Below are 25,371 nucleotides of genomic sequence, written 5' to 3'. Positions count from 1 at the left end.
ACAATGCTTATTACCACAAAACTCAGATCAAGTTCAAATTTGGGTAGCGTCACTTTTACCGTTCTTCAGTTATGTCCCTTTATAACTATATGATATACAAGCGGGGGCATCATCTGTGTCCACATGTGGACACTATCCACATTTATTTTTCAAATATTATCGTTCTTGCAAAGTTTCTGAATAAACTAAATCAAAATAACATTAAGAAATATTTCAAATTGAAAGATATTTCTAGGAGAAAAGTAGTTTATGCATTAAAAATTTGAAAAAAAATCATGTTTGTTTACATTTTTATTTCTCTGAAATTTCGAAGAACAATCTGCCTTTTGTGTTTTTGTAAAAATGATGTACTTTTAAGTCTTGATTTTTCTCGGACACTAATCAGAATGTTGAACCTTTTTGACAGACAGTTTTATTTTTCCAATATTTTTCATAATAATTGATTAGATAAGATTATTTACTGACGGAGCATGTGTCTTCTCGATAATATTTCGTTCGCGATCCTATACCAGATCTTTCACGATCTGATCGCAATGCTTGACCACCGTTAGTTATTCTTTCACTATCATTTCTCTCATTAAACCGAATGACACCCTTGATTATGCTATACTTGGTCACATAGAAATAAATCACTATCATAGCTTCATTTCCATCAGAAATTAATAGAATTATATTTGTGAGGTGTATGCATGTTATATGCTCATATCGTGTTTTTTTATTATTTCAAAGGGATCCAATCTAATTAAAATATACATTTCTGTGTTTGTTATACTCAAAAGAGTATACAGAAATCAGACTTAAAATAGATATGAATTTTAACTGAGTAATTGTGAAAGATCGGGTACCGTATTTTGATGATCGTGAAAAGGATCGTGAAAAATGGGTTGTCGCTTATCCGTTATTGCACGAAAACGCTAGAATCTTTCTTTAAACAAATGATTATTTATGCTTGTAATCTGTATATAAACAGATTGGATTTACATGACTTATTCCGCTTCACTTTTGTTTGTGAATAGGGCTATAATGGGTCAATGCCATTGGATTTGATTTTTTTGATAATACCACACCGACTAGTTTTCTTTTAACAAAATGAGGGTGTCTGTTCGTCCTGCATAAGTTTTATTTTGTTTGAAAAGTTAAGATTGTCTCATCTGATTCCCATTAATTTTTATGCATAGTCATATCTGTAAAACAAAGATCCTTGCTGATTTTTGTAAAAATTGCGGAAAAAACATTGTTTAAAACAAAAGAGCAGAAAACATATTCCTGACTTGGCACAGGCATTTTCCTAAGCAAATGGTGGGTTAAATCTGGGTTGCTTGCTTGCTTATACGCCCACTTGTATGACAGTTGTTTAATGTTCCGTAATATTGTCAAATTAGGGGAGCAACACAAACAGAATTAATTGGTCTACGTAGTCATATCTGGCATCCAGCAGCATACATCACAGGCATACAAAAAGGTTTTCCGGGTTAACTTTTTTTCTTAGATAAGCAATAGGTCAACTATATTTGGAATGATTTTAATGTGTACATGTCTGTCTGGCAGGGTTCAAATGACCTTGACTTCATTTTCATGGTTCATTGGTCAATATAGAATTTCCATGGTTTGGTCTGTTTCTTTTATACTATAAGCAATAGGTCATCTATATTCTGTGTATGGAGGGATTGTATTAAAGGTGTACATGTATTTCCGGCTTGGTTTATCTGACCTTGACCTCATTTTCTTGGATCATAAATGTTAATGTGATACTTGTAGTAAAACTTTATATGTAGGACTATCAACATAAAATCAATGGTCAGTATAGTAGGCGAGACATTTCAGCGTGTGCACTCTTGTTGTTATTATCTTGAATATTATTAAAGATAAAGATATACTGTAAACAGCAATAATTTTCAGCAAAGTTAGATCTACAATTGACCCCTGAAGAAGTTATTGTCCTTTATAGTCAATTTGTAACAATTTTTTGTAAACTTTTATAATCTTTTACAAAAATCTTCTCCACTTAATCTACCGGGCCAAATAGAATTAAACTTAGCCACAATTTCAGTTAGGTATTTTGATTGAAAAACTTATCCGATGACCCTGCCATCTAACCAACATAGCTGCCATGGCTAAAAATAGAACATAGAGGTTTACTATATATGGAAGTCAACGGGAAAATTGTTTAAGGGAAAATTCACGATTTTTTACTTATCTTATTATGTTCATAATACCAAACAACATATTCACCAAGTTTTAACGGGATATGAACACGAATAAAGAAGAAAATTGGGAATTATTGATTTTATTTATTTGAACTTCCTGACTTCTGTGACGTAGTTTAAGTCTTTTTGCATGCTGGGAGTGGACTAATCTCATTTTAAGTATTGTTCGTTAATCAACTCATAATGGAATTTAAAGTGCATCGACAACTTTTGGTGTAGCTATTAACCAACTAATAATTCAGAAAGGAAAGTACTCAGTCGTGCAACTTTTAAAATTAAAATGTATGATTTATATTTTAAGGGTTTCCGATATGATTATAGTAAAAAGTTTTTGGACTTTTCCTTTAAAAAACAATTTCAAATGGTCACAACTTGAACACTAATTTAAATAATGATAAGGGGTCTTCAGTAACTATTGTAAGACTAAACTTGGATGACCTGCTTTTGATTTAACTACTGGGCCAAATTAAACCAAACTTGGTCTCAATCATTATTGGGGTATTTAATACTATTTATTATGATTTAACCTTATTTACATGATTTCCAAAACCACAGTAGATACAGGTGAGCGACACAGGCTCTTGAGAGCCTCTATCAAGAGCCTCTAGTTGTAGTTTTCAGACAATAACTAGTGTGACTGTGTAAGTGAACGGATCTCTCTGACATTGTACCACAAGGTTCCATTATTCTGTAAGTTCAGAAATTATTGCGATTTTGTCATTTAAGACTAAATTGTGATTTTAATTTTTGCGATGTTGAGAAAAATCCTGTAATTTCAAAATGCCAGTTTAAACTATTGCGATTACAATGTATAACTCTGTCTCATTTTTCGCAATAATAAAAACATCACAATAATTTCTGAATATACAGTATCACAAAGTGAATGATGGGATTTAGTTTGGAGGTAATTGCCACAAACATGCAGGTATTAAGAACCAAAAAATAGAGTTTCCAGACAATAACTTGTGTTTAAGTGTATGAATCTCTCTAAAATTTTACTTTAAAGAGAAGGCTGGGATTGAGGTTGGGGGTAATTGCTCCAAAGGTGGGGGGGGGGGGGGGGGGGGGAGTTCAAAAGTGAGGGGATTCTATTTTCAATTTTTTTTAGGGAATCATATTTTTTTTCAAAATTTTTCAAATTTCAAATTTTTTGAAAAGTTTCAAGAAGAAATCTTCAATAATTCAGACAGCATCAAGCTTGAATACTGTGTCCAAATTTGTGCCAACTCTTCGGGGTTCGACCTCTGTGGTCGTATCAAGCTGCGCTCAGTGAAGCACATGTTTAAATAAATCAAAAATATTGTATGCAAACTATTCTGTTAATGCAAATGCTTTACTGTACCTTAAATTCAATATCTATACCCAAATCAAATCAATAAATGCAGTAATCCTGCAAACATATCATGCTCACATGCAAAATTTGTGTGTTTACATTTGTTGGGAGCAGTGTGCTATTTAGCGGGAAAATATGGGAAATCCCTAAATAAATGAATAGCTGAATCTTGTTAATTATAGCCAGCAAAGAATTCAAATCTCATTAACAGCTGAAATTGGAGTGCCATTTAAATTTATTTAAATGATGATTACTATCTGGCATAAAAATAGATTCATCTAAAAAAAGTTTCTCCTTGTTATGCAAACCTTGATCCTAAATTTAATTGTTGATTGATGCTTTAGGGGAATTTTCAAATAGAGGTATATCATTTTTCGAGACAAAAATTGGTGTCATTCTCATTGGAAAAAATACATTTCCTGTATTTAAATATACATGTTCAAAAAAATTGTACGGTTAAATAATAATATAATTGGGAATAAACAAATACATTTCTTGCAGAAAATGCTCTAGTTAGAGTTAAGTCATTTTGCTAACTGTTTAACGCAAATTATACCGGTAATTGTAATTTCAATAAATGACTTCATGCAGATTTTATTTTTCCTCTTTTCTTTGAAAAAACAGACGTCTTATAAATCCTTAAATATTCACCTTTGACACATAATAAACAGAATGATTTCATATAGTGTAGATCAAACGTAATTATAGGTAAATTACTGTAAACCAACTAATTGTTGCGAGCGATCTATTTTCCCGGATAGAAAAATAACGCAAATATAAATCGTCAGAAAACTTGTAAAACTTTGATCTTATCTTATTTTAATACATGAAGTAAATTTGAAAATCGCGAAATTTAAACAGCCGCAAAGTGGTCTAAAAAGTTTACTTAAGTGTTGTTGTCATTTTAGTGGTATTTAATTTTTGACAACCCTTCATACCATCTGGTATCAACTCAAGGGAACTCTACCAGCACAAAACATAGGAGGCATTGGTTCAGCAGCTCTTTATTTATTTTCGATATTCTGAACCCCTGCATTCCCGGATCCGCCTATACCACACAGCGCCGACCCCATGGCCATCTCTACACTGAGCAAGAACGAAGAATTCCAAGAAGCCAAAAATCAACTGATACCATCAATTACTGCCGAAAAACCACCAAACAAAAGGAAAATTGTATGAAGAACAAACAGAGGATAAAATTGAGAATGGAAATGGGGAATGTGTCAAAGAGACAACAACCCGAGCAAATAGCAAAAAACAGCCAAAGGCAACCAATGACATTGGTTACTTTTTGTCATCTTACACATATATTGACTTTGGTTACCTCTGGTCATCTTACACAGATATTGACGATGGTAACATCTGGTCACCTTACGTCAATACTGATTTTGGTTACCTCTGGTCACCTTGCACATATATTAAATATGGTTACCTTTTAACTTCATAGTACTATTTTACTACACCATGAAAACCAATTATACCATGCATTTTTCGATATATAAAATTGAGAATGGAAATGGGGAATGTGTCAAAGAGACAACAACCCGAGCAAATAGCAAAAAACAGCCAAAGGCCACCAATGGGTTTTCAACTCAGCGAGAAAATCCCGCACCAAGAGAAGGGCTTCAGCTGGCCCCTTAACAAAAATGTGTACTAGTTCAGTGAAAATGGACGTCATACTAAACTCAAAAACATATAATTGAACTAAAATTAAAAATCATACAAGACTAACAAAGGCCAGAGGATCCTGACTTGGGACAGGCACAAAAATGCGGTGGGGTTAAACATGTTTTATGAGATAACATACTTACAACAGGGCTGCAAATAAATCAAGATGTATATGTACCATCGTTCCGTGCCATCAGAAAATTGAATGTAAAATTGTTTACGTGTGAAACCATACAAAGGATCTTTCAGGAGCAAATGGAGTTGACACAAAAAAGCCAAGATAGATTTCCAGGAGTATTTAGAACCTACCGAAATTGAACTTTAAAGAATTAAGATGCAAACAACATAAATCCATCCCAACATGATTTTACAGTTAAACCTACATTGCAAGAAATTTTGCAACGGTGAACTACTTAACGGCATTCCAGACATGATTGGAAGTAGTACCTCTGGCCACTTACTATCAGAACAGTTTACAACATTTTTTTTAAGATAAAGAAGATTACAACAATAATAGATTAACTCTGAATTTAGTAACTTAATTTGCATTGTACTATTTTTGATTCATTTTCTGTTCAACATTACATAATTACATATAGTATCCTATAGCAACGTCAACAATAGACAATTATGACATCACATACTAGATACCATTTCTTTGTACTTCAGGGGTTCTAATTTTTTATACTTTGTCCTGAAGACGCCGATCTAATTGGTGAAACATGTCGACCAATAAAAGATGCAGTTTTCTTAAGTGTTGCTATTCTGTACATGTACAAAATGGCAAACAACTAACATGCTATTCAGGTCAAGAATTGCATGTACAGTTGTGTAATGAATTGTGTAAGAAATTGTCTGTTCAATGAAGCAATACAAGGGTATGGTATTAGCTGTGGTCAATTCAGACTAAAATTGAACTGTGCAGGATGTATAAATTCATGGAAATTTAGTCATGTTTAGTCAAAATGGGGACATTAAATCTGATGACTCATGCAAAGATGTTTCTGCTCTCTTTGCGTTTTAAGAACCCTTGCTACAACTTTTTGGGGGTCTACAGGTGGCCTGTTGCAAGGCAAAATTTCTGTCCCTATCCAATTTACCCTAGATTTCCAGAGGCACTTAAAATCCCTCACCCAAATTCATTCTGGTCAACCCCCTATTACAGGACCTACTGATTGTATTAATTGTAAATTTGTCTTGTCCTCAACATGCATGAAATATTTGGCACTGGATGTAAAGCAATCAACAATCAATCAATCAAGCTTTGTCATTAGATAATAAACAAGCATTCTGTGAGTATTGCATAGCAATACATAGTCCCCTACCGGTTACAAATTCATTGCATTGGAATAAAATTCTAACTTGATCTATAACTTGTCATGGTGTAAACTATATAACAAATATCAAGTCAATATCTTCAAGCAGGATGAAAAAAAGTGTTGAAAACTGATTATTTAAGTGAATTTTCTAAGTCCAAGGACCAAAACTCTGCACAAAATCATCAGACCGGAACAAAATTCAAACTTGATCTGTTACTTGTTTTGATAAAACAATTCGTCAAATATCAAGTCAATATCTTCAAGCATGCCGGAAAAAAGTGCGGAAAACTGATTATTTGAGTGAATTTTCTAAGTCCAAGGACCATAACTCTGCACAAAATCATCAGACGGGAACAAAATTCAAACTTGAACTGTAACTTGTCATGATAAAACTACATACCAGTTATCAAATCAATATCTTCAAGAATGACAAAAAAAAGTGTGAAAAACTGATTATTTTAGTGAATTTTCTGAGTCAAAGGACCATAACTCTGCACAAAATCATCAGACCGGAACAAAATTCCAAATTGATCTGTTACTTGTCATGATTAAACAATACACCAAATATTAAATCAATATCTTCAAGCATGAAGAAATAAATTGCTTTGCCGAGCGCAGCTGGATACGACCGCAGAGGTCCAACCCTGAACAGTTGGGGCAAAAATTGACACAATATTCGCTCTTAATACAGGTCTGAATTTGGATTGTAATTAAATATTTGACAAATCTTTTGCGGTCGTATAAAAAGGTGTGGAACACTGATTTGCTGGACTGACGGATTGACAGACAGACAAGCAGACAGAAAGACAGACAGACGGACGGAGTGCACACCTAAAGTCCCCTTCGACTTCGTCGGTAGGGGACTAATAAAAGATCAATGCTTACATGTGTCTTCTGTACAATGATACCTAATAGACCATTCTTCTGTGATAAAGGGTAATGCAATAATAGCTCTCCTCCATGCTGACCCTGTAATCTATCATCAAGGTGCCATATAACTTGCTCTTTACCTATTACTTTCTTTTTCCCTGACCTTGTACTATACTGTAAGGAAATAACCAAGTCTTCCTTTGCTTTAAATTCTTTCTTAACCTAGAAAAACAATCAAATAAAAAGGTTGTTTTAAGATTGTGTTCCTCAGCTGTGATCCCTTACCTCTTACACATGAAGCATACAGCAAGAAAAATTTCAATATTCAGTCTTCATGATATATTTTGTAGCTACAGACCAGATGCTGCTTTTTCAAAAAATTTGCATAGATTATAATGGCCTGTTGAAGAGGTTCTTCAAGCATGGGCTAGTTGTGAAGAGAATACTTGAAGAAAATGTTCTACATGTTATAAATTGTAATCAATCTAGAATGCCCAAGTAAACAAGTGTAGCGTCACAAAGACTTTACACTATAATACATGAAATATGTTACGTTCCCGCTGTATTTACAACAAGCTGGTTTGTGTCTAACCCCATATCCATAGGGGGTCACCACGTGACGGCGTCAAACCAATCACAATGTCATAATTTACCCGCGGTGCAATAAATATTTATTACATGGATTTAAATTTATGTTCTCTGGTGAGGACAATTTCAAATTTCAAACTTTAGTCATGTTTTGGTTAAGAACTGTCATATTACTATATCAATTCATTAAACTACTCTTACAAATAGTTGAATGGGTCATTATGCTAAGCATACTCGCAATGTAAAGTAGTGGAAACAGAAAGAAGGTTTTTGAGAGATCCAAATGTGCTCACATATAACAATTAGTCACTTTCAAGCTGCTGACCAAATTTGAAGTCATTCTGCTCAGCAGTTCATGAGACATTTCTAACAATAATATTTATTTTTGATGAATGAGTGACAGGAAGGACAAAGTAAGTGCAAGATAGTCCCCATTCCTAGTGCGGGTGTGAGTTCCCAAATGAATAGTTACATATATTTCATGTAACGTTATGTAAGTTTATGTGCTACAATCGTTTTCAGATCACACAAATATAAATACTATGCACTAAGGTAAGGAAAAATGCAGTTCTTTTAATAAAAGGCGCAAGGGGAAAAATAACCCTACGTAAATCATTCAAGAAATAAAAGAAGAATGTGTCCATGGTTAACAGTTGCCCCCAATTGTAAACTAACGGCAAATTTAGCATTTTCTTCCATTCATAAAAGGACATAACTCAAGAAAGGTGAAAGAGACGCTACCCAAATTCAAACTTGATCTGTGTTTGATGGCATTGTGTGTAACTTTGAAAACATTTGTTCAGGCAAATTAAAGTTGGAGGGAGGAAACAGCAAATTCAGCAATTTACCCGTTTTTAAAGCTTAAGGGAGAACTTGAGAACAGTAAAGTGACGGCACCCTAATTTGATCTTGATCTGTGTTTGAGGGAAACAGCAAATTCAACCATTTTTAAGCATATTGCAATGAGTTCCATTGCAGTTCTATAGTTAACATATACCTCACAAACTGCTAATATCTTTAAATTAGAATGATGTATGTCTGAATTGGTAATATCTGGAAAGACAATATCAGGTATAGATGAAACAGCTTTATCTCCTATATCAACCTGTGCTTTACCAATAACAGGAACACTCCTATAAAATATTAAAATTTCTTTACACATCAAAAAGATGGTATAAAAATTCAGATATTACATGTGTATCAGGATTCTTTCAAAATCTTAAAATATTTAAAATCGAGATTTGATCTTTGAAATGTGTCCCTACTCACATAATGCAGTTCCTTCAATTTATAAATAAAATTTTTTTTTTTTTTTTTTATTTCTTTTTCATGCAGAGCTAGGTCACAGATTTACAGGTACATGAACATGCATTGGTGTTTTTCTGACAATCCATTTTAAGGAGTTAGTATCTTCCAAAGTCATCAGTAAGCAGTTTCTAATCTGGTGAAATAAAAAACTCTATGGTACATTTTTTTTCATATTCCTTATTCATCAACACCTCAAAATTTTACAGCAGCAAATAAAACGTAGTATTTCGGAATGCATGTACCAGTATCACACTGCTTAACTGATCCTTATCATTTTGTTTGAGGTCTGACTCTGTGGGATATGATCATGCACCACTGCTGTCATATAGCACAAGGAAGGAATTTCTGCATTTTTCTTTCTACTTCCTCACTTCTTGAATGAAATGGGCTGTTAATTGGTTCAATTTTATAAATATTATTGAAATAACTCAACAAAATTAATTATAAGGAACATTTGCCCATGTTTATACCTTATATTTTAGGTTTGCACAGATTGTTTTTTTACTTCCCTTTTGCAGTCCTTGATGGGATTTGAATGTTACCGGCAATAAAACTGATAATACTAAAGACAAGAGTACACACCCTGAAATGACTCGCCTGCTTTACTGACCACTGATTTTATGTTAAAATTCTTAAAGATAAAGGTTGTATCACATGAGGTCAATGTTAGATAAGTCCTGTCAGACAGACATGTACACCTAACAATTATTTCATACACCAAATATAGTTGACCTATAGCTATTGCTTATGGTAATTGAAAAACAGACCAAAACACCATGGATTTTTCTAGCATTCCACAGGGTCCGGTATTCGACCCATTCCCAATGGCAATTATCCTACATTTTTCCCAATTTTGGGAGTAAAATTCCCAAACGATCGCAAAATTTATTTTCATCTTTATTATTCATGATAGCGATGTTCATTTTGTTCAACCGCTAGCTTTATGCCAAAAATTGCCAACAAGTAATGAGTAAATCCGAGTAAAATGGTATCTGACTGACAAATACAACACTGAATAAAATGCTTCGCTGGGGCGCAGCTTGATACGACCGCAGAGGTCGAACCCTGAACAGTTGGGGCAAGTATGGACACAACATTCAAGCTTGATACAGCTCTGAATTTGGATTGTTATTAAATATTTGACACAGCATAGGTTTCTGACACAGAAAGAATGTGGTCTAAGAACTTGAATTTTTTTAATTTACCTATTATGGTCCAATGTCCAAAATCAAAATACATGGTTAGATTCAGCATATCAAAGAACCCCATATATTCAATTTTTGTTAAAATCAAACAAAGTTTAATTTTGGACCCCAACTTGGACAAACTTGAAAACTGGGCCCATAATCAATAAACTGCTTCGCTGAGCGCAGCTGGATACACCCGCAGAGGTCCAACCCTGAACAGTTGGGGCAAAAATTGACACAATATTCAAGCTTGATACAGGTCTGAATTTGGATTGTAATTAAATATTTGACATATTATAGGTTTCTGAATAATTGTAGTCAAAGAACTTGAAATTGGTTATATGAATTGAATTTATATTCAATTAAAGATTTCTTGCTGTTGTGCAATACACTGTGCTGTTGCACAATACTTAGTAAATCTGTTGTCAGACTATAAACAAATAAAGTTCAATTAATTCTCAATGTCATATTAGAAATTTATGAAAATCAAAAAGGAGCTTACATCAATAGATATAAACAATTCACCAAAGTTTCATGAGAATTGCTGACAGCATTTTTGAGTTATTGACCGAAAAACTGGAAAATCCCCCCCTTTTTAATGAATAAAACTCAATAACTCAGAAATGTAAAAGTAAAAATTATAAAATTCTAAAAGGAATTTACATCAATAGATATAAACAATTCACCAAAGTTTCATAAGAACTGCTGAAAGCATTTTTGAGTTTTTGTCTGAAAACTGGAAAGTCCACCTTTTTTTATGAATAAAACCCTGTAACTCGGAAACGTCAAATCTAAAATTTATAAAAACCGAAAGGGAGCTTATGTCAATAGATATAAACAATTCACCACAATTTCTTGCAAGTTGGTGAAAGCATTCTTGAGTTATTGTCCGAAAACTGGAAAATCCCCCTTTTTTTAATGAATAAAACCCCATAACTCGGAAACGTAAAATCTAAAATTTATAAAAAACGAAAGGGAGCTCACGTCAATAGATATAAACAATTCACCAAAGTTTTATGCAAATTGGTAAAAGCATTTTTGAGTTAATGTCCGACATGTTGACGATGGACGGACAGACGGACAGACGGACAACGGTATACCATAATACGTCCCGTAAACGGGCGTATAAAAATCTAAACACATGTTTAGATTCAGCATATCAAAGAACCCCAAGAATTCAATTTTTGCTAAAATCAAACTAAGTTTAATTTTGGACCCTTTGGACCTTAATGTAGACCAATTTAAAAAACGGGACTTAAAATTCAAAATCTAAATACACGGTTAGATTTGGAATATCAAAGAACCCCAATAATTCAATTTTTGATGATATCAAACAAAGTTTAATTTTGGACCCTTTAGACCTCAATATGAACCAATTTGATAGCGGGGCCCACAAATAAAAAATCTAAATTCATGGTTAGATTCAGCATATCAAAGAACCCCATATATTCAATTTTTGTTGAAATCAAAAAAAAGTTTAATTTTGGACCCCAACTTAGACCAACTTGAAAACTGGGCCCATAATCAAAAATCTAAACACATGTTTAAATTCAGCATATCAAAGAACCCCAAGAATTCAATTTTTGTTAAAATCAAACTAAGTTTAATTTTGGACCCTTTGGACCTCAATGAAGACCAATTTAAAAAACGGGACCCAAATTAAAATTCTAAAAACACGGTTAGATTTGGCATATCAAAGAACCCCAATAATTCAATTTTTGATGAAATCAAACAAAGTTTAATTTTGGACTTTTTTTTACATCAATATGAACCAATTTGATAGCGGGGCCCACAAATAAAAAATCTAAATACATGGTTAGATTCAGCATATCAAAGAACCTCATATATTCAATTTTTGTTGAAATCAAACAAAGTTTAATTTTGGACCCCAATTTGGACCAACTTGAAAACTGGGCCCATAATCAAAAATCTAAATACATGTTTAGATTCAGCATATCAAAGAACCCCATATATTCAATTTTTGTTTAAATCAAACAAAGTTTTAATACTGGTCCCTATCTTAGACCAACTTGAAAACTGGGCCCAAAATCAAAAATCTAAACACATGTTTAGATTCAGCATATCAAAGAACCCCAAGAATTCAATTTTTGCTAAAATCAAACTAAGTTTAATTTTGGACCCTTTGGACCTTAATGTAGACCAATTTAAAAAACAGGACCCAAGATTAAAAATCTAAATACACGGTTAGATTTGGAATATCAAAGAACCCCAATAATTCAATTTTAGATTAAATCAAACAAAGTTTAATTTTGGACCCTTTTGACCTCAATATGAACCAATTTGATAACGGGGTCCACAAATAAAAAATCTAAATACATGGTTAGATTCAGCATATCAAAGAACCCCATATATTCAATTTTTGTTGAAATCAAACAAAGTTTAATTTTGGACCCCAATTTGGACCAACTTGAAAACTGGGCCACAAATCAAAAATCTAAATACATGTTTAGATTCAGCATATCAAAGAACCTCATATATTCAATTTTTGCTAAAATCAAACAAAGTTTAATTTTGGACCCTTTGGACCTTAATGTAGACCAATTTGAAAACTGGACCCAAAATTTAAAATCTAAATACACTGTTAGATTCAGCATAACAAATAAATAAATGTGTTTACAAATCTAATGCGCCATACTGTGCAATTAAAGATTACTTCTTGAAATTTTTCATTATTTGAAATTTGAAAAAAAAAAAAAATATTTGAAGAATAATTCTTTTTAAATTTTGAAATCTGAAATGAGAAAAAATTGACCCCCCACAATTTCTTTTTATCCCCCCCCCCCCCCCTTTTTTCCCCCAAAAAAATTCTTTCCCTCAAGATATGTTCATAATCTCAATTCAAATTTCCAATGGAGCTGGCAACCATAATTACCCATTTAAATTTACCATAGTGCTAACTTAATCTATTTTATAATAGAATTAAAAATATAGTGTCAAATCTTTCATATGGATTTTTTTGTAAAAAAAAAAGATGCAACATTTGCAGATATTTTTACTGGTCTTCCTTTAGAAATATGCATTTCTTTAAACATAATTTAAAAACAGTGTAAGGGAAGTAACCAAAACGTTGTATTTGGATTACTTCCCTTACACTGTTTTAAATTATCTTTATTGTTCATTAACCATTACTTTATACATAATTTAAAAGCAGTGTAAGGGAGATAATTTCAATGATGTATTTGATTTATCTCCCTTACACTGCTTTAAATTATGTTTTGTACTAAAGTATTTGTCCATTAACCAGGACAACCTTGTTTTTCCCCCTTTTTTGCCCCTAATTCCTAAACGGTTTGAGCCATAACCCCCCAAAGCAAATCCTAACCATCCCTTTGTGGTATGGAAACTTGTAGTATAATTTCAGAGATATGAAGATTGAACCTTGTGGTAAAATTTCAAAAAGATCCATTCACTTAAACTAAAGTTAGAGTGCGAAAACCAATGTGTCTTCGGACGACGACGCCGGACGACGACGACGACGACCCCAACGTCATACCAATATACGACCACAAAATTTTTTTGCGGTCGTATAAAAACAATGGATGCCATAAACAGGAAATGGAGACAATTACAATACCCGGATCAGATTCCGGGGGTGGATAAGGGTAATTTCGGGTTTGCCGATCAAATACAATAAAAAAATAATAGTTCCAGGCAGGTGACAAAATACATCTATGATGATGAAATATAAACTCTAGAATTGAAAACTAAAAGATATATGGAAAAGAAAGATAAAGCAGGAAATATTTTATACAGAAATTCAAAAATACTTTAAGTTCACAAATTTTCATGTCAAAATCCTATAAAATGTGACAGTAATTTTCTTTATCATTAATAAATGTTGATATTACATGTAGATGTTTTTATAGCTAGTGTAAACATATTACTTCAATTCCAAGAGGTAATTTCTTCTCAATTTTGAAGGGCCAGTAAAAATCTGGAAGTTTCTTACTTTATTTTCACAATAAAAGATAAACTTTTAATGAACTAAACACACTAAAACTCACATCTGGTATATTTGCTGTTTTCCCAGTTTCACTGAAAAGCCCGTGAAAAAAATCCCAAAACTGGCCAGGGTCCTTTTTCCCAAAATACACAGAAAAAACCCTGAACACACAACCCACTGTTGACCAATGAACCATAAAAGTGAGGTCAAGGTCAGATTTTACCTGCCAGACAGACATTAACACCTTATAATGATTCCATATACCAAATATAGTTGACCTACTGCTGATAGTACTTGAAAAAACAAATCAAAACACAAAAACTTTACATTGACCAATGTATCACGACAATGAGGTCAAGGTAAGATAATCCTGCCAGACTGACATGTACTCCTTACAATCATTCCACACACCACATATGGTTGATCTACTGTTTTTAGTATCTGAAAAATGGACCTAATCACATAACTTCAACCTTGAGTACTGATCCATGGAATGAGGTCAAGGTCGTGTGAACTCTGTCTGACTGACATGTAATTGTTGCAAGGAGCCCATATTTACCAAATATAGTTATCGTATTACTCATAATAAGTGAGAAATTCACATGACAATAAAAATATAATTTTTTTTCCAAGTAATCACTGAACCATGAAAATGAGGTCAAGGACAATAAATATATGACAGAAGGAAACTTCACAACATAAGGTATATCCATACATGGTATGAAGCATCCAGGTCTTCTACCTTCTGAAATATAAAGCTTTAATTTTTATACCAATAGTTTACATAACAACAACGCCACTGGATAGTAATTCATGTAATTAGAATTGCACAACAAAACAAGAAATGATTGGTCATATTGAAATGCACATTTCTCCATACAAAAATATTCACAAAGTTAAAGAGTTTTTCATATTATTTATAAATGTTTTCCTCAAAATGTTTACCGTTTAAGTCAAGTAAAAACGAACACATCTGGAAAGCCAATATTGAACTAAGGCTGTTCTGTGATCTTATTCATTCAATCCTAGCTTACATTCATTAAAAAGATTGCCTCTGGCGTCCCATTTATTTCTGTCTGATTAGAAACAACATAATAATCATGTGAGACACATGAGATAGCATTCCACATACATTTTGTATAATTCCTGCTAAGTGGTTTCAGGGAAGATGAATATGTTAAATGTTTACAGACCAAAGAGGATTTGACTACCATGACTACAACAATGGCTGCCAGGTGACAGCATTAGCTCATATGGCCTTTCAAACCAGATACAATGTAAGATACAAGATTACACCTAAATCCATTTCTTTTAAGCTGTATTAATATGCACTTACAAACTCATTAATCCAAACTGTGCAGCAAATTCTTGAAACAAACTCTGATACATTGCTTCTGTCAAGTTCTGGGTTGTCTTAATCATACTCATATTTATCAACTGCTGGACAAAGAGTTCCCCATGAACTCGAAACCTAAAAAATAATGACAAATTGTTAATGCGTCTTATTCTATAGCAAAGTATCCCTACAACCATGAATGCAACATTAAAATGGGACAATTTATTCTTAATCAAAGTGATCTGAAATCACTGATGGAAAGATTGGCGAAATTGTGTGTATAATTTCAATCATATATTACTTTACCATTTCAGTAATAGTGGACAAGAACAACTTGCTATAGCACTATTGCTTATTTGTTAGTTACATTACTGCAGATTTTAGGAAAGATCTGCAATTTTTCAGTGGATAGAATAGCTTGCACTAGCCACAAGGTCATGTTTTTCTCTTACTGTTTATGACGTCTTTAAACTAAATCCATTGGATGTTGGATGTGTACTGATTGATAATTAAGTCATAGATGCATCATTTTTTTATTAGTTGTTATTGGCTTTGAACAAGTCATTAACTGCAAGTACTCTCAGATCTGTACTTAAGTGTCTTTTTGTTGTTGGGATGTACAATTACCTAGCCACGTCCACTCTTTGTTTTTGTTAGATGTATTTCTATTTGTATCCATCTGATGAGTTAAGCCTTTTTCAACTGATTTTTATAGTTTGTTCTTATGTTGTACCGTTACACCACTATCTCAGGTTAGGGCGCCTGCTAACATGTTCAACCCCGCCACATTCTATATGTGCCTGTCCTAAGTCAGGAGCCTGTAATTGAGTGGTTGTTGTTTTTTGCTGTTGATCATGTGCGTTGTTTGTTTGTTATTTTGTGCAGTTCTTGTGTTGTTCTATTGTGCCGCTGACCCAGGATTAGGTGAGGGTTGGAAGCCCACTAACATGTTTAACCCCGCCACATTCTGTATATATATGCCTTTCCCAAGTCAGGAGTCTGCAATTCAGTGGTTGTCGTTTGTTGCTGTGTTACATAATTGTTTTTCATTCAATATTTTGTATATAAATTAGGCCGTTAGTTTTCTCGTTTGAATTGTTTTACATTTGTCATTTCGGGGCCTTTTATAGCTGACTATGTGGTATGGGCTTTGCTCATTGTTGAAGGCCGTACGGTGACCTAAAGTTGTTAATATCTGTGTCATTTGGTCTCTTGTGAAGAGTTGTCTCATTGGCAATCATACCACATCTTCATTTTCATAATAGAAATCAGTGTCTGTAGGCCATTAAATTTGCATAATAACTTCTTTTAACTTTTCATTTTAATAATTCTATTTTTTAAACAGAGGAAATTACCAAATAAAAAAAAATATCAATCATTGTAGTTTTTCAGTAAACCTGGGACCAATGGATAAAGAAACTTGAAATGAAGTCCTTTTAAGAATGGCCAAGTGAGCTTTTCTCATCACTTAGCGTCCTTTGTAGTTGTCCGTCATCGCTGTAAGAATCTTTGCTAGCCAAGTGTTACGATCCAGTCCCCTCCTCTCCACTCTGGGCAAATTAAGCCAACATTATTTTGTGATTACAATGCTGCGTCATCTAACAGTAGATAAAAGTCATGCCCATTCCGACTATATCATTCATGACCAATGGCAGCACTTGAACTTTCTTCAGTGTGAAGGTGTTAAAATGGTTGTGTCTGGGTAGTTTTTACAAATTTCATGAAGCAGGGACCAAAATATACATGATATATGTTGGTTTTTCAACATTTCAACTAGAAAGATATCAAGGAACTTAAATTAGTTGATTAAGAACTTTAAAATTGTCATTTGTTGCACAAAAAGCATGTGGCATGTGGCAATTGTTTATTGACATTTTCTACATTTACACATGATCATTTTAAAGGCGCTTTTTGATTGAATGCAGCAACTTATAACTGTGACCAATGGAAATCATTACCTCATCCACCCGAAATTCTATCTTAACCCGCTAAGGGTGGACAGGAGCGGACTGGATCCTAACCCTTGGCTAGCAAAGATGGTTGTCCATTATCTTTTACAAAAATCTTCTCCTCTGAATCTACTGGACCAAATTTAACCAAACTTGACAACAATCATCATTGGGGTATCTAGATTAAAAAATGTGTCAGATAACCCGCCTGCTAACCAAGATGGCTGACATTGCTAAAAATAGAACATACAAATGTAGGGGTAAAATGTAAGTTTTGTCTATTGTTTTGAAAACTGTTATAAATAGAAAATCTGACAAGGGCAGAAATGTTCAGAATGTTGAGATCCACCAATTGTCCATTTAAGTCAAAACTGTCAGGCGACGTCTTATACATGTTATAGGAGTTATTGCCCTTAAATGAAAATGTTTTCCATTTTTTTCATTTTTGCCTATTAACTTGAAAAATATAATGGAAAGAGAGAAACTTTAAGTTGTTAAAATGATCAGCAAGACAAGATCTACAAATAGATGCTACATTTATGTTTCAGCCAATTGCTGCCATTATCTCTAAAAAAAGCTTTTGCCAAATTAGGTTTCATAAAATTCTATGAAGGTTTCACAAAGTAATAAATGTGTAACAAACTTCAACACCAGACATGTACAGTATCTATTTGTTTACTGTTAAAAAACACTAAACCCATTTACCATGTTAACCAGTAAAATACAGAAAAAATTTGCTCTGGATACTGTATGTCATTCAGTAACAAGCTTCTGGCCAAATTTCATAAAATTCCATGAAGGTTTGGCAAAGTTATTGAAAACTGAAAAACTTCAACCTCAGACCGAATCTGAATGTTAACTGTAAAAAAAAATTTAGTCCATTTATCAGTAAAATACAGAAAAAATGAAAATAAAAAATTCTGGTCTGAATACGGTACTGTATTTTGGTCATGTTGGTCATATACAAGCTTCTGTCCTAATTTCATAAAATTCCATGAAAGTTTGACAAAGTTATTGATGTCTATAGTAAAACTTTAACCACAGACTGAACCTACATATGTAACTAACCTAAATGACGGAATCTAGGAATAGGAACACTATGTCTTCATGGTCTTGTTTTCGCAATGTTCAAAAACATGATAAATGTCGCAGGCTTGACAAAAACCTAATAAGTTGTCAAATTGGTGCAGTTGTATGCCAGTTTTAAATGGCCCAAATAAAACATTTAATTTTCAAAATGTAGTGGCACAAAAGCATTTTTTGACAAAATAGACCTGTGGTGCAAATGCATGCATTTTTGTCAGGAATAAATATTGGTCGTAAACACCTACCCTATGTTATCTACATGTACGTTTTGATTTTATTAGGAGAAAATTTATGATTTCATGTACTTTTTAAAGAACGGACACAAGATTCTTGCTATTTTCTAAGCCAAAATGGTGATTTTATCTTGTTACTTTATTTTCTACCAGATTTCTAACAATTTATTGTGATTTTTTTTTTCTCTTCACCTACATTGTAGTACATTTACACACATATATATATATATCAAAATATAGCTGCATGTATAAGTACATACATGTAGTTGCTTTTTATCTATTCATCATTGTTCATTGTACTACGCATACACACAATGTATAATCATAAACTGTTAACACAGAGATATGTCTCGCCTATATGTTATTTTGATAATGCAAATGTTAAAATTAAAATAGCAATACTTTAACATGTAAGTTATGCAAATATTCAAAGTCAATGAACCATGACTGTAGGTACAGGGCTAAACAATCACCATGGAAATGAGATGTGCCAATGCTAATACAACTGCAAATCAAATACCATTGACTTTTCATAAGTCGTTCCCTTTAAACAAACCTAAACACAAACATTAACTTGTAAACTATGTAAAAGTTTCAAAGTCAATGAACCATAATTAGGGGGTGGGGTTATATAATCTCCATGGAAATGAAACTTACCGAATATCATTGACTTAACATTAGTGGTTCATCTTGAACTGACCTAATCACAAACCAATACATGTAAACCAAGCAAAAGTTTCAAAGTCAATAGACCATGACTGAGGGGTAAGGACCAAATATTCTCCATGGAAATGAGATGTGCTAATGCTTATACAACTGCATACCAATTATCATTGACCTACCACTAACAGTTACCCTTAAACTGACCTAATCACAAACTAATACATGAAAACTAAGCAAAAGTTTCAAAGTCAATAGACCATGAATGAGGCGGTGGGCCAAATAATCTCCATGGAAATGAGATATGCTAATGCTTATACAACTGCATACCAAATATCATTGACCTACCACTAGTGGTTCCCCATAAACTGACCTAATCACAAACTAATACATGTAAATTACATGTAAGCAAAGTTTCAAAGTCAATAGACCTTGACTGAGGGGGCAGGGCTAAATAATCTCCATGGTAATGAGATGTTCCAATGTTAATACAACTGCATGCCACATATCATTGACCTACCACTAGTGGTTCCCCATAAACTGACCTTATCACAAACTAATACATGTAAACTAAGCGAACATTTTACTCTTAACAATAACCACAATAAACCTATTTCTCGTATCAAACATAAACTAAAAGAACTAGCCAAGGAATTTGTTTTTGTCCCGGCCGATAAAGCTGCTAATAATATTATTATTGTTTGACGTAAATTTTACATTGAGGTTCTGAAAAAAGAAATCACCAATTCACCAACATTCCAACTGACTCCATTTTCAGAAAACGACATCTGTAACAAACATAAACTTTTAGCTACCGCTTTACAAGCAGAACCAAATACAATGAAAGTCCCAACTATGTATTGGCTTCCGAAGCTACACAAAATACCTTACAAATATAGATTCATTTCGTCTTCAAGCCATTGTTCCACTACTAAATTGTCTATTCTTCTTACCAGTACACTTGGTACAATCAAAAACCTGATAATAAATTGTTCAAATAAGGCCTTCGAAAATAGTGGAATTAATTACTTTTGGAGTGTCAAGAACTCGTTGGAAGTACTTGATAAATTGCATGCATATATTGGTGATTTTGAATCTGTTCAAAGTTTTGATTTTTCTACCCTATATACCACATTGCCTCACATTCTCATTAAGAAAAAATTCACACACCTAATTAAATGGGTATTTAAAAAGTCAGAATGTGAATATATATGTTCAAACTCTTTTAGGTCATTTTTTAGTAGCAATAAACAAAAAAACTATGTCAATTGGACATGCTTTGATACTATATATGCCCTTGAAGTTTTACTAGATAACATTTTTGTTCGCTTTGGAGATTCCGTATATCGTCAGGTTATCGGAATTCCAATGGGGACTAACTGTGCACCACTTATTGCGGACCTTTTTTTGTATTGCTATGAGTTACAATTTATGACAAAAATCAGTAAAGACCCATCGAAACAACATCTGATACACAAATTTAATAATACTTTTAGATATTTGGATGATATTTTGGCTCTCAATAATGACGACTTCAGTATGTATACTAAAGAAATTTATCCTGTTGAACTTACTTTAAATAAAGCTAATACTAACAATGACCACTGCCCTTTCCTCGATCTTGATATCTATATCATTAACGGAAAGCTTAATACTAAAATATATGATAAAAGAGATGATTTTTCATTTCCTATCGTTAATTATCCATTTTTAGATGGTGACGTTCCCTTGTCACCATCTTACGGTGTTTATATATCTCAACTTGTACGATTCGCTCGTGTATGTAACAATGTTTTAGATTTTAACGAGAGAAATTTATGTATTACTGAAAAATTATTACACCAGGGTTTTCGATATCACAAACTAGTCAAAACATTTACTAAATTTTATCATCGGTATAAGGACATCATTCGTAAATATAGCTCAACATGCAGACTTCTTATACGTTCAGGTATTTCACATCCAATTTTTTATGGAAATATTCTTTATAAAGCACAAAAATATCAGTATTCACCTCTGAAACTAACAAAACCTTTAAATAGACTTATCAAGAAGGGATATAGTTACGATACTGTTGTCAGGTCATTAAAGATTGCATATTTTGGCGTTAATATTGATTCACTTATAGGGTCTTTGCATCGGCACTAAACACATTTATTTAAAAACCAGTTGTTGGCATGACACGGGTTATGTTCTTCTCATATATGTTATGATGGTATGATACTAAACCCCTAACGGGAAGGATTGTGCCTGATATTCATATGATGAAGACATAATCTTTCAATCAGTTTAATTGAAGTCTGGAGCTGGCATGTCAGTTAACTGCTAGTAGTCTGTTGTTATTTATGTATTATTGTCATTTTGTTTATTTTCTTTGGTTACATCTTCTGACATCAGACTCGGACTTCTCTTGAACTGAATTTTAATGTGCGTATTGTTATGCGTTTACTTTTCTACATTGGCTAGAGGTATAGGGGGAGGGTTGAGATCTCATAAACATGTTTAACCCCGCCGCATTTTTGCGCCTGTCCCAAGTCAGGAGCCTCTAGCCTTTGTTAGTCTTGTATTATTTTTAATTTTAGTTTCTTGTGTACAATTTGGAGTTTAGTATGGCGTTCATTATCACTGAACTAGTATATATATTTGTTTAGGGGCCAGCTGAAGGACGCCTCCGGGTGCGGGAATTTCTCGCTGCATTGAAGACCTGTTGGTGACCTTCTGCTGTTGTCTGTTCTATGGTCGGGTTGTTGTCTCTTTGACACATTCCCCATTTCCATTCTCAATTTTAAAGTTTCAAAGTCAATAGACCTTGACTGAGGGAGCAGGGCCAAATAATCTCCATGGTAATGAGATGTGCCAATGCTAATACAACTGCATACCAAATATCATTGACCTACCACTAGTGGTTCATTATGAACTAGACCTAATCACAAACTAATACATTGTTGATGCCGCCGCCGGAAACAGCATACCTATGTCTCGCTTTTTGACTCTGTCAAGGCGAGACAAAAATCTAGAAGTCTTAACGAATTGTTTTCCTATCTTTGAAATAATTCTCTTGATTTACTATAGGAAAACTCCCCACTAAAAAGCCACTGACTTAAGGGGGAGTTTCCCTATACATTCATGATATTTTGACAATTTAAGAAGAAAAGTTTTACATTTATTATATACATGTATGTATATCTTTACTGGGTATTATTTAGCTGACAAACTGTTGACAGAGAGGAGCCAGACTTCAGATTTAAGCTGAGGTACACCATACATTTGTTGTATTTAGGCTGTACACATCATGCACATGTAGGACAAAAAAGTCATTTTACAATTTTGATCTACACAAAAAAAATGTATCAGCCATTTCTGCAAAATTTTGACATCAAGAGAAAATGTTAGACTCCACAAAAGAAAATTGATTGTATAACACCAATAGTTCAAGTGTTGCAAAATCTAGGATCAAGTATCAAACTGTCAAAGATTCCCAAATAGTAGTATGAATTATTGATTCTGAAAAGAAAATGGGACTCTGGAAAACGTGCTTACTACCTAAAGGTGGTATCAGGTCCGTTCGCCCCCTAGGTCCGTTCGCACCCTACACATTCGCACCCAATTTTTATTCAAATTCAAGTTGAATTATTAGATATTTTTTTATATGTATATACCAAAAAAAATATATTTTCCTGTATATAAATTGGGGAATTATTATATGAATGTTTTTTGGGTTTTTTTTTTTATCAATTTGATGATTAATTATTAAATGTTAATTACATGTACATTGTATGTACAAATGTATGATTACTGCTAATTGGTATTTATACACAGCTAAATTTGGTATTATTGTTGTGTGTTTGAAAATCATGATTGTTGTTATAACTTGCTTTTAAATACTGCATGTATTTAGCTTGGTATGAGTAAAACATTGAAGATTTTAAAAGGAAAGCACGAAAGATAATTGGCCCCTTTGATCTCACTTTATTTTGAAACAATGAAAATTTTTTTTATATCACTGCACTAACCAAAACATAATTTAAGATTTATTCAGCACAAAAAAAAAAAACCGTCAGAATCTAACTTTATTTTGAAACAATGAAAACATAAATTTATAGCAATACACTAACCAAAAGATGATTAAGATTTATTCAACACAAAATAAAAACAAACGATGTCAGAATCTCACTTTATTTAGAAAAAATGATTTTTTTTTATAGCAATACACTAAGTAAACCAAACCATGATTAAGATTTATTCAACACAAAAAAATGATGTCCGAATCTCACTTTATTTTGAAACAATGAAAAAAAATATTTACAGCAATACACTTACCAAAACTCAATTACAAAATAATTAAACACAAAACCAATAAAAAGGGTGCGAACGGACTTTGGGTTTGAATGTGTAGGGTGCGAAAGTGAAAGGGGTCGAACATGTTTTTTGGCGAACGGACCCGGATTCCCTTAAGGTGAACAGAATGTTGCTGTTATAGTGCAAAATGCAAGTTGGATTGAGGTGTTAGAATATATATAACTGTCCAGGGATTCTTTTGGCACCAACTTAGAAAATTTGCTTTAGACTCCCAAAAGTAATTATAAGAATAATACGTGTACTGAGATGAAAGAATGAAACATATAAACTTTTCTGTTACTGGAACTTTGGGACCTTGTGTCATGTTTGTTTTAAACAATATATATATATATAATACATATAAATTACTTCTGGAATAATCTAATGTCTAGCTTATCATTTATATCAGGAGGCTGTATATTCCATATACCAACATCATGATGCCATCTACTTTTGTATTCTACTGCCATCATTTCAAAGGCTGAAGAAGATTCAATGTTTTCAATATCATCAATGTCCAAAACATTATATGGATGTCTTTTGTGTTCAGTTCCGAAAATTTCATGGTTTTTGTCTACCTGAGGTACATATCAACTGTACCTCAAATACAGACCAATTCAATCTACATACACCTCACTTTGATGAATATTGATGTGTATTACCATCAAAACTTTCAAAAGCTTTGTCTGCTTGAAGTACAAATCAACTGTACCTCAAGGGCAGACCTATTCAATGTAATTACAACCAACTTTGATGTATAGTGATGTGTATTACCGTCCAAACGTTCAACAAGCTTTGTCTACTGGTGGTACAAATCAACTGTACCTCACGTACAGACCAATTCCATCTACATACACCTCCCTTTGATGAATACTGATGTGTATTACCACCAAACTTACGACATCATCTGTACCTCAAGTGCAGACAAATGCAACTTACATACACCTCACTTTGATGAATGTTGATGTGTATTTCCATCAAAAATTTTGACAGGCTTTGTCTACCTGAGGTACGCATAAACTTAACCTCAAGTACAGACCAATATAACCTACATACACCTCAGTTTGATTATTATTGATGTGTATTACCATCAAAACTTTTGAAAGCTTTGTCTACTTGAAGTACACATCAACTGTACCTCAGGTACAGACATATGCAACTTACATACACCTCACTTTGATGAACATTGATGTGTATTACCATCAAAACATTCAACAGGCTTTGTCTACTTCAGGCACGCATCAACTGTACTTCAAGTACAGACCAATGCAAGTTACATACACCCAACTCTGATGACTATTGATGTGTATTACCATCAAAACTTT

The 25,371-nt window shown here is 33.2% G+C and overlaps 1 protein-coding gene across 1 annotated transcript; it reads right to left on the bottom strand.

Moving 5' to 3' along the window:
• Positions 1 to 7,333: 7,333 nt before the first annotated feature.
• Positions 7,334 to 24,516, bottom strand: LOC127709516 (uncharacterized). Its single transcript, XM_052215121.1, has 4 exons — positions 24,416 to 24,516; positions 15,781 to 15,915; positions 8,983 to 9,118; positions 7,334 to 7,619 (listed from the first exon to the last, which is right to left on the bottom strand). Exons 1-4 carry the CDS (start codon positions 24,514 to 24,516, stop codon positions 7,359 to 7,361), a joined length of 633 nt encoding a protein of 210 aa, XP_052071081.1. The 3' UTR covers positions 7,334 to 7,358.
• Positions 24,517 to 25,371: the final 855 nt, after the last annotated feature.

This window comes from Mytilus californianus, unplaced genomic scaffold (genome assembly GCF_021869535.1).
Source record: "Mytilus californianus isolate M0D057914Y unplaced genomic scaffold, xbMytCali1.0.p SCAF_7, whole genome shotgun sequence".
In the NCBI taxonomy this organism is placed as follows: domain Eukaryota; kingdom Metazoa; phylum Mollusca; class Bivalvia; order Mytilida; family Mytilidae; genus Mytilus; species Mytilus californianus.
Note: the sequence above shows the minus strand (reverse complement) of the source record. Positions and strands in the feature narration are given on the sequence as shown.

Coding starts and splice junctions, on each gene's coding strand:
- LOC127709516 (XM_052215121.1), bottom strand. CDS start 24,516: ATGGCAGTAGAATACAAAAGTAGATGGCATCATGATGTTGGTATATGG. Junction 9,119..15,780: donor CAGTTTGGATTAATGAGTTT/GTAAGTGCATAT, acceptor AATATTTTATAG/GAGTGTTCCTGTTATTGGTA. Junction 7,620..8,982: donor AGATATTAGCAGTTTGTGAG/GTATATGTTAAC, acceptor TTGTTTTTCTAG/GTTAAGAAAGAATTTAAAGC.